The sequence below is a fragment of the Mytilus trossulus genome, unplaced genomic scaffold, assembly GCF_036588685.1.
Source record: "Mytilus trossulus isolate FHL-02 unplaced genomic scaffold, PNRI_Mtr1.1.1.hap1 h1tg000085l___fragment_1__unscaffolded, whole genome shotgun sequence".
Lineage (NCBI taxonomy): Eukaryota > Metazoa > Mollusca > Bivalvia > Mytilida > Mytilidae > Mytilus > Mytilus trossulus.
Genome location: NW_026963295.1, coordinates 5,237,413 through 5,249,026, shown reverse-complemented (window position 1 = coordinate 5,249,026; position 11,614 = coordinate 5,237,413). Strand labels below are relative to the sequence as shown.

The following is an 11,614-nucleotide window of genomic DNA, read 5'->3' as shown; positions in this document are numbered from 1 at the left end:
TTCAAACCTAAGAACAATAATTAAAAATTGGTTTTCAAAAACAGAACTACTTATTTGTGCACATCCAACTTCAGAATAATTTTGTGTATAAACGTCATAAAAAGAAGAGGAGACAACCTGAAAATGTATGATAATAAAACATAGGTATCCCCCGGATTGTAGTACCACTTGTGATTAATTTCTTTTTGTTAGTCAGTTATGCATGGTAACACAATCTTGGCTACTACATTCTAACAAATTGTATTATACTTTAAAGGTAATCGTTTCATAAGTCAAAATAGTGAAATGTCTGTATTGTGTTCTCCTCTTATATTCAATACGTTTTTCTCAGTTTTAGTTTCTAACCCAGATGTTTTATTTTCGATCAATTTGTGAGTTTCAAATAGCGGTATCCTTTAATACATTAGTTCGCGGTATTTAGGTTTGATCAACAGCGTTGAAGGTTGTACGGTGACGGTTACCTTTAGTTCTCACTGTCTGTGGCATTTTGTTCTTTTTGTGGATAGTTGTCTCATTGGCTATCATACCACGTCTTCCGTTTTATAGTATCAATGCTATATTGATAATAATGCAATGATTTATTTATTTAGATTTTTATAATATAAATGAGATATACATGATATATGTTTTGTTATCTGAAGCTGTGTGAATTTCAATCGATATGTTTTGACTGTCGCAAGTATCCATTTACTTGTTGACACTACGTGTCACCTTGTATGTCAATTGATGGCTGCTGTCTGCTCGTTGACCGGGTCGTTGTGTCTTTGACACTTTCCCCATTGCCATTCTCAATTTCATCAAAGTGGGAAAAGATTACATTCTCGAGATCACTTAATCAATACATATAGTTTGAACCGTTTGTAACACAAGTAATGTACATTTTAATCACAAATACATTTGTATTTCGTCTCTGGAATGCACCTTGTTTTCTTATTTAAAACACGTGTCTGTCTTACTTTTCACAAACTAATCTAAACAAAACTTTGACTGTAATGAGATAAATGCACTAACGTTGCTACCGGAAACAACCAGGATCCATGTTTGTCGTTTACTGGACATAACAAAACACTAGCTTCATTTCTGCTGTTATTGGTTAATCATTCTAAGGCCATTCCATTCATTACTTTTGTCTTTGTTTTTTTTCGTTTTCGAAAGAAACATTTTCTTATTGAAAATGAGAAACACTAATGGGTTGGCAAGACTGTTTAATGGTGCAAGCAGGAAGAGTACCTGATTCCAAAGTCCTTTTTCTGCAATTTCATGATGTAACAAAATACCGGCAACAGTAACCGGAGCCCAACAAGTAATGTATGCTGAAAGAGAAAAAGAAGACATGTAAAAAGGAAATGTTATTATTTCGATTACATGACTAAAGGTATATAGGTTTATAAAGTCATGATAACACACACGAGCGTCAACAATTGATTGACTAACATATTTGATACCATTTTAGAGTGTTTACATACAATTGCTTCTAAATTAAATGTTGTAACATTAACAACAACTAATTTGTATGTTTTAAATAAACAATGCTATTGTCTATCAAAATCTAATTCCTCAATGTTGTAAATGATCATGGTATACTATGGTAAAGTTTTTACATTCTCAATATTTTTTGTGATTCGGTTGGTATTTACAGGATGGAGCCAATGTCCATCTACTATTATGTATGCACAATAATTACTCACGTACTTACTTAATCCTCTTCATGTTCTTGAACACATAAAACATCAACAGATAATCATTAAAACTTTCAAACTTTTAACAAGACAAAAAACCTGTCTACCGTCTCAAAAACAAGATTGCAGTTTAGGATCTAAATAATATATTAGCGACCATTTCGAATCGAACAATTCTTACCAAACACCACAACGAACAATAGTTGAATGCTCCTAATCTTTGCCTTTGATATGCTTGTATCTCTAGCATCGGTACGACAGGCTTTATCTAAAACATTTATTTACATTTAAAAATTTGAGTTTAACTACTTTTTAAACTGAGGGAACATTGATTGTTGAAATCTGCATCTATCTATTTAAGGCTATAATTAAATAAATAGTTTAAATACATGTTTTGCATTGTAATAAATCAAATACATGTATGAAAATTTGAGTCAAATCGGTGAACATATATTTTACAAGTGTTCCTTTAACTATGTATAGTTGCATTGCTGTAATAAGGAGTTCATACTAGTGTTTGAACTCGTTATTACACAAAATATTTTATTTATATTACCAATGTTGCACGCACTTGTTAAAAGACTGTTATGATAGTAAATACACCTATCAAACTTTGGAAAGCTTAAAAATGAACTATGTATTGTCAAAAAACTAGAAATATATAATAATATAAAAACTTCATCACTAAGTTTTACATTCGTTTCTTAAGATTTGAAAATCACACATACAAAATGGCAAGTCAGATCAGATTAAAAAATGATTTCAAACATTTTATGCGACTGTCATACAAGAGAGAGCTTCAGCTAGTTTTAAAACCAGGTGTAATCCCTCACTTTCTACACACACGTATTCGTGTAACTTTTGAGGAATATGGCAGTTGTTATCTATTCGTTTGGTGTGTGTTACAACTTATAAGAGACTTTCCTATTATATTTTATCTCGGAATTCATTTTTTTGGTGATTGTTTGCTTGTGTATTATACAAATTTAGAGAAGCCGAAAAACCACTAAGTATAATTGCTAAAGCACTTACGTGAATCCTTGTCTTTTTGTTGCATAAATCCATTCTTTTCTCGACGTCGTATCGTAATGATTATTATGATGTAACACACTGTGATAACTGAAACTGGGATTATGATAATACTGGAAAGATCCGCATATAATATCACCTTCCCAAAAAAAATTGAATAATTGAAAACATTTTAAATGACAATGAATCATACAGACATTAGTAGTATACCAGTGTTAACATGATAAATTGATCTGAATTATATAAAAGAGGGACAAAAGATACTAAGGGGACTGTCAAACTCATAAATTTAAAACAAACTGTCAACGCCATGGCAAAAAATGAAAAAGACAAACAGACAAACAATAGAACACATGACACAACACAGAAAACTAAAGAATAAACAACACGAACCCCAGCTTAAACTAAGGATCATCCCAGGTGATCCGGAAAGATAATCAGGTTCTGCTCCACATGTGACATCCGTCGTGTTGCTTATGTGATATCAAATCCTTTAAATAGTCTAATTCGGTAGGTCACATTCATGAAAGGGAAGGGGATTGTCGTTACGACGTAGGGAATATGTCCGATATCATTTGTGAAACGGTTATTCCATAACGGTCAAGCAACTCGTGATGGCGTCCGAAAAATTTACGAAGGGATGATTTCAACTTCATCATTTGAAACTCTTGGTTTAATAGCTTTCTTGTCAAGAACATCATGATAGGAAATGCAAGCACAGGAATATCGTAACAATTGGGAGATATATTCCCCGTCTATAAACTCATATACTTTCTTAACAGTTCTTTCATTTTCAACATTATATAAAGATTTATCGCCAGAGCTTAATAGTATAAATGTTGTACTGCAGAAGATTGTTTTAGATTAATCTTCGAACACTGAATATAATTAACCATCATGTGGACTAGAATAAGAATAAGCTTCTATAAAATGACAATGTCATACAAGTGAGAGATTAAGGGCTATCAAACCAGGTACAATCCACCGTTTTCAACATTTGAAAATGCATTTAGATAGTCATGAATATGTCAGTTGTTTTCCATTTGTTTGATGTGTTTTGTCTTTTGATTTTGCCATTTAATTTAATACTATTCAATTGAATTTGTTTCGGGACAACTATTAAAATACAAACAACACGAAGACTATATAAGTTTCATTAACCTGTGTCTCATCCCTTTTGCACATTTACGAAAAAAATCAAATATGTGTAAACTAAACTATATACAAACAATGCAAGATACTAAGGGGACAGTCAAACTCATAAATCTAAAACAAAAAACACCTTGGCTAAAAAAGAAAAAGACGAACAAAAAAACAATAGTACATATGACATAACATAGAAAACTAAAAACTAAAAAACTAAAACTAAAACCAAAAACTAGGGGTGATCTCAGGTTCTCTTATACTGTAACTGTTTCAAATAGTTGTCTTATGATTGATTAGTTTCTATTTGTACTGTGTTGCGTGTACTTAAGTTGTAACAATTGTGTTTCAATATTATATTATTTGAGCCATGCTTAGAAGGTCAACTTACCAGTTTGTTTGGAAATATTTGTTCACATTTATTATTATCTTTAGTGTACACACCAAAGACACCATAAGGAATTGCCAGAAGACAGCCTAAACACCATGCTGACAATGCAAGTCCATATCGGTAAGTGTTTCCCTTAGAAGCAGCAGCCAATGGTTTCGCAATAACGTATGCACGGTCAATAGATAACACAACAATTGCATATGTTGACACATAAAACGGAACCATTGAGAAATACACGTAAAGAATATAACACGCGTATGCATTCCATTGCACTTCAAACCAATTAAACAGAGTTTCTGGTAGTACAAAAAATGTACCTACACACAAATCTGCAATTAAAACATACAGCATTGAATGAAACAAATTGTCGCCATACTTAACATTATTTGCTATAATATAGTTGTCATTTTAGTTGGTGTGTAAAATTAATTCCCAATTAGAGTTCACTCAAATTCATGCGTCAATAAACAAAACATAACATCCGTGTGTCAATTTCAATAAGAGTCGAGTACATCTCTAACATACATGTACGTGCTTTAAACTTGTACCTAAGATTTAGACAGGCTTTGTTTTTCTCGTTGGATTTTGTCTGATGCTTGATCTGTTTGTGTGTGTGTTACATTTCAGTGTTGTGGCGTTGTTCTCCTCTTATATTTAATGCATTTGCCTTGGTTTTAGTTTGTTACCCCGATTGTGTTTTTTGTCCATGGATTTATGAGTTTTGAGCAACGGTATACTACTGTTGCCTTTATTTGACATTTTCTTTAAATGTTTTAAAGAGACAATCAAAGAACTCAAAACCAATCTGATATCTATGTACTAGCTTTTAAAGGAGGAAGAGTGAGTCAAAATTGTAACGATGCGGGTTTACCATTTATGAAAAGGTTTACAATCATTCAAAATGTCCATCTCGAAAGTTGGTCTTAATCAGTTGAATTACGAAACTTTGTATACATAACATTACTATTTTGGTTTCTAAAGAAATGTAAAAAATAAGCAATGAATACACATATTTATTTATTATTTTTGTATTTGATGCATGACTCTTTTGATACAATCCTCACCTGCAAATGCTAAGTTGGCAACAAAGAACTTCATTCTAGATTTGTTATTTCTTGAAAGTAGTAACGCCAAAACAAATATGTTCAAGCCTATTATTCCCACGAGAATAATCAGAGATATCCATTTGAGAACCTATGGAAATATTATATATGTTGTTATAATCTCAACACTCCGACATACGAATTGCAACATAAAATTAGCTATAATTGAAGATAGTTATGACCAATATTTACACAAATCCTATCAAACTTGATTTTTAAAATATACTCTTAATCTTGTTTTGCTTCAATGTTACCAATAACACCATCATATCAGCTACTGTAAAAGTTTAAACTTGTCATGGACATCTGGTTAGTTACTAAAATGTATATACTAAACTATCGAACGTAGATAAATTAATGGAGATATCACTCATGTGATTTTATTTTTATTTCGATATAACCGCTATTCTCCTTTTAGTTTAAGACAAAAGAAAAGGACTTTAACAAAATATATGCTTCTTTTGAAGACAGGTTGTTAGCGTAAATGAACGGTATCAATCTTTTTATTTCATGTTTATATTAAGTATATGATAAAGTTCATTTATAGAAAAAATATAGAGAAATCCTATATTATATAAAAAAAAATGATTTAGACCCGCGAGCCTCCTTTACGGAATAAATAACATGATTGTGTAATTCGAAATTAATCTTTATTTTTTTTCTTCTAAAAATCAAATACCCGCGAGCCTCCTTAAATTTAAACTTTCTGCTTGTCAAAAAATATGTTTCTTACCTGATAATCAATATCTCTGTTGTGTACTGTTCCATTAATGTTGTTACTCCCATTACTGTGTACAGTCATGTTATAATTCAGGTTCATGACGTCAACAATGTATTATTAAATGTTTGTCTACAATACAAATTAAAAGTTATGATCATTAGGAATATGACTGCTGTAGTTTTTGTGTTTGAGCTTTTGATTTTGTCATTTGCTTAGATATATTCCGTAAAGAAATTTCCCCAGAGTTTTGCTATGCAACGTTTGTCTATAGTAAAATATATCACACGTAGCAGTAAGACAAGTAATGCAATCCACACATCGGTGCTTCGTTTTGATAATACATTAAAGAGTACATTATTCAGTCTCCTACTACAGAAACTAAGACAAACAATGCAATATTCGCAAATCGTCTAGTGTATTGGTTTTGCTTTTTTCTTTGAAAACTCAAAATTAAACGGTTTGCTTTTTAGAAGTACCCATCAACATTTGAATATTTTTATTAAAGCGTAATTTTGAAATAATTTGAAAGATATTAATATTTTATTTCAAGAGTATTATCGTTAATAGTTGTGTCGTTCCATTATTATTGCATCTTTTCATTTGTTTACATAAGTAATGGTATAAAATGTTTCGAGAGGAAATTCACTTCTTTTAATTTGATGTGGATTAACCATGATTAAAACTTGAGTTTTGCCTTATCTGAGCAACATTAAAGAAATTTGACACTAATTGACATTGTCTTTGCTTTTAACAAACGCCGTAGAACTATTATGATTTCATCATATTTTAATGATTATTCAAATGTTAATTGACATGCCTTATGTTAACACCGAAAACACGTTAGTCGTCTTGGGTTGCTTTTTATACTGTTACAATAGTTGTAGACTTGATTTTTAAAGACTGGTCTCACCGCAGCTTCAAAACGAGAAACAGTCTTTATTTCTTATAATGTTATACAAACAAAAATGTTTAAGGCATAGCAGTTTATTTGAAGTAACAAATACAAGTTGTAGCATCATTATACAAAATACATTTCCAACAGTTCCTTTTTATAACGGAAAATTGCACACAACACGTCCTCTCGAAAGTGACGTTTTGCTGTAATTCGAACGTTTTAACGTCGCGCCAATTGTTAGCTCCCTGGGAAATGTACCCAATGCCTCCAGCATTTTAAAATATCAAGCAAATACAAAGAAAACGTGTAAGTATATACAAATTTGTAAAGATACAAAAATGAAATTACTTTTTGAAATAACAATATAAAGGTACAAAATCTTACCAAATTTATATATGTCAATACGCTTTCTGTGGTCTTGTTATAGGGATTATTTCCATTTGACATATTATGAATGATCTCCATGTCTTAAAATTTACTTAAAGACAAGAAATGAAAGCATGGATGTTAAACACGTAATAATAATGATATATTGCACAATTAAATGATACGAAATAATCATTTATAAAACGAAAACAGGTGATAACATCATGATAAATTATCACAGATACATTTGTATCAGCACACATTTGAGAAATTATTTGATGTTGCTTATTCATGTATCTAATATATAAGATTGTTTTGCCGAAAAATAGTATGATATAAAGAAATCTCGTATGTACATTATTGACAAAAAAATAAGAAGAACAGGTCATGACTGCGTTGTTTAAAAAACGATAGGATGTTTGAATATAACATCAATATAAATATGTATGATTTTGTAATACCATGTATTATCAAATGGGATACTATAGCCAATGTCATTAAATAAGTTTGCATATAACTTATAGCGTGAATACAAGTAAAGTGTATAGACACGTATATCAGCTGTAGATAATGTATTTAATGCATAATTATATGCGTCTCAGCCTAGCTTGAGCTGTCTGCAATTACTATTTAGACATCAGTGGCTTTTACAATTTCGGACAAAGATGTTTCTGATAGAGGTGAAACAAAATTAATGCATCGGTAGTATTCGGGTGTTGACTGCTATTTTGTCGTGCTGTTGTCTCTTTGTCACATTCCCAATTGTCATTGTCAATTTGATATTTCATTTCAGTGAATATTGATTCTTCACTTTTCTGTTTAAACTACTTAAACAGTTTACACATGTTTAACTGAGACTTTTATTCTGAAGTTTTGTTGACAAATTATATCCTGATATGTAAAGATCACCTGTACTTTTATGTTTTCCAAAGTACAAATCATCGGGTTCTGCGTTCTTTTAGAAAAGTCTTATGATTCGAACTTCTAATTTAAAAACTAATACTAAATGTCGCTAATTCCTCCCCAATTTAACTTTGATTTTATTTTAGGATTCAGTTTGATCGTCATATAACTGTATGTTTATTGTTAGAAATCACGTTGTTTGTCTTTATGCATTGAAACTGGAACCAGTAGGAACATATAAGAGGTGAGTTTTGTGAAACTTTTGCTTTTTCGAAGTAAAACCACATTGATATTGTCATTATGATACTATTTTGCCAATTAAGCATATTTGTATACTGTTGTCTGTTGGATTTAAATTTTTCGTAGATTTCGTGGGTTAAACCCAATATCTACGAAGAGGCAATTTCGTTGCAATCCACGAAATTTGGTACACAAACAAATAATTGAATCCACAGTACTTTGGATGCAAAACCACAAATTTGCGATGATATCAGGATTGTATCTTGGTCAGCATTTCTTGCTACCCATATCGCTAAGCAAAATATTGTTTGCAAAGGTATATAACATATTGAAAAACAAATACTTTGAATGTAATATCCTAAGTGAGTGACAAATTTCTTTGATTGAAGCACACTGGGATGTTGTTGATATTTCATTTGATTTTGATTGATTTTTGAAAATTTGTAATTCGTTGAAAATTGAAATTCATTATTTACCTGTTCCCATCAGAGTCAATAAATAAGAATCTCTTCTATTTTTTTTTGAAAATCACAGTATTCTAATTCCCGTCGTTATAGCCTCGTGATTATCTTGGAGCATAATATAACCCGTAATATCAGTAACTCATATTTTTTAAGTAATGCCACATATATATTTGAAAGTCAATATTTGAATAAATATACAGAGAATAATATCAGATTATCACATGGCATTTTTCATATCGCATGTATTATCAGCCCTAGGTTCAATATGAGCCGAAGAGCCGCATGGCTCGAGCTTATAATGACCGAGGGCTGATAATATATGCGATATGCAAAATGACATGTTATGATCTTTTTATCATATGCTGTAACCATGGAGAAAAATAACTGATGCATATATTGATCCTTTTACGTGGTTCTGTAATAGAAGTTTAAAAATTGAAAAGTTCACGGACGTCGGACCCCAAATGTAGTACATTCGATATGATTTTTTTCTATCATTTGCCTCAACAGAAAAGAAACACATTTCAATATGGACGAATCAACAGAAAAACAAACAAAAAATAACAATACACATAGTGATTTCTGTTTGACAACTTTTTGAAGTAACTTTCCAAATTATGTTTGAAACTTTTAAACAATGCATTTATTATATAATTTGTATGTTGTTTTTTTTTGTTTTTTTTTTTAATTTTTTTTTTATTATTTCACAAAATATTCTTTCCAGTATCCAAATGATTGTTTTGTACACTACTTTGTTATAGTTGTCATTGAAAACGTAGCAATGAGGTGTATTTTCCGGAATTTGTCGAGTATCACCGGAATGCCATGTGAGAACGTTACGGAAAGGCATGTGATAACAATCGAAGCATGTGATAAACTTTTCATATCTGCCCGCTAAGGACCAATTCGCAAAAATATGACATTTACGGTAATTCAATGGTATTATAAGTATATGATAATAGTTTTTATTAATATCTTTGAATTTGAAATTACATGACAGAGTAATAACGATCCAATTTTATAACTGCATTTTGTATCTGCATATCGAAATGATGATACATATGCGTAATATACAGCAGGATGTCGAATTGCATCTTCAATCATCTAAACAAATATTTATGGGTAGTTAAAAGCCATCAAATGTGTTTAAAATGATTTTTTGTTGTTTGATTGTCAAAAGTTAAAGTTAAAACGTAAAATTGTAATGAAGACCTGGACTCTTATACACACTAAAAGTAATACTTTTAAGTATATCATTTGTACAAGATTGAACAAAAACAACAAATACACATTTTTAGCGGCGTCATATATATAAATGATTTTTTAAACGTTTGCTTTGGCAAAATGTGATTAGTATTACATTCAGTGCAAATTGTGAATGTCTCTTTATAATGACACATATATGATTGCGATAAGTATAATTATTATTAAGTGACATTGTTTGCTAATTGGTTTCTATCGTGCTATACAACGATGAACGTTAGTTTTTGATTCTAAGGACTTTGTTAAATTGAATTTGTTGAAAAAGATATAAATATTTAGACATATTTCAAGCAACCTGAACAAATACATATCATTTGCTTATATAACTCTTAATCAAAGTACATAATATGTTAGTGTTTTGATTTGACACAATTTTTTATATGATTCCATACAGTTTACTTACCGCTACTGACATGATAACCATTAAACTCCGTAATAGGTATAACATATAAAAACATCAACATATGTCCTCTTTTTAACTTATCATTTACGTTTTATATAGCGACATGCCGTACACAAAATCCGTCAGCGGAATTTGCATGGCTAAATTGAAAAAAAAATAAGTGTTTTCATATAGTCAATCAGTGAGCTAATGGCAAATAATTATGTTTAAATCCACTAATGTTATTTGAAGTTGTTACTGCGTCAATCACACTTTTCATGTTGGATTTATTTAGAACTAGTCTATACATATGAACGTGAGGATTAAACTTTTCCAAATAAACGACTATCCACGATGACAAAAATATCAATGCATAAAGACTCCATTTTATTCATTTTATCATGTACACACTATTGCGAAAGTTCAGTGGGTAATATGACTTAGTTTTAAATGATTTATACTTATCTAGAAATATAATTTTACCAAACTGTGTACATAAATTAAAGCCACGTTTCGCTTATTTTAAGGTCTATCACACTATAATATTATGTAATTATTATTTTTTTTCTACAATGTTTGATTCCTTATAGAAAAGTATATACACATGAACATGTACATGAAGATTGAAATTTTCTTAACATAAATTAATCCACTATGACAAAACCATCAATGCATAAAATCATAAGGCTTCATTTTCCGATTGATTTTCTGAAATTAACTTTTTATGAATGTTATCAGATGAACACTATTGCATACGTTCAGTGAAAAAAAAACTTAGTTCTAAATGTTTTATACTTATATAGAAATATAATTTTACCAAAATGTGTACACCAATTAAAGTCACGTTTCGTTTATGTTAACGTCTATCACAATATCAGTGGGAAAGCCAGTGACATTGAAGAGCTACTTCCGGTAGTCCCGCGGGAAAGGGGACATAATCTAAAAATTTTGAGGTGGCGCTGTAACCAGCGTGTAAACAAAAACGTAGCCTGTGCTTCAGACAATAAATCTATTAAAACAACTTATCATCCATCA

General features: G+C 30.6%; 1 protein-coding gene across 1 annotated transcript; it reads right to left on the bottom strand.

The window, feature by feature from the left end:
* Positions 1–622: 622 nt before the first annotated feature.
* Positions 623–7,458, bottom strand: LOC134699760 (mesotocin receptor-like). Its single transcript, XM_063561182.1, has 7 exons — positions 7,346–7,458; positions 6,079–6,195; positions 5,307–5,436; positions 4,243–4,571; positions 2,712–2,847; positions 1,861–1,947; positions 623–1,313 (listed from the first exon to the last, which is right to left on the bottom strand). Exons 2-7 carry the CDS (start codon positions 6,163–6,165, stop codon positions 1,087–1,089), a joined length of 996 nt encoding a protein of 331 aa, XP_063417252.1. The 5' UTR covers positions 6,166–6,195; positions 7,346–7,458; the 3' UTR covers positions 623–1,086.
* Positions 7,459–11,614: the final 4,156 nt, after the last annotated feature.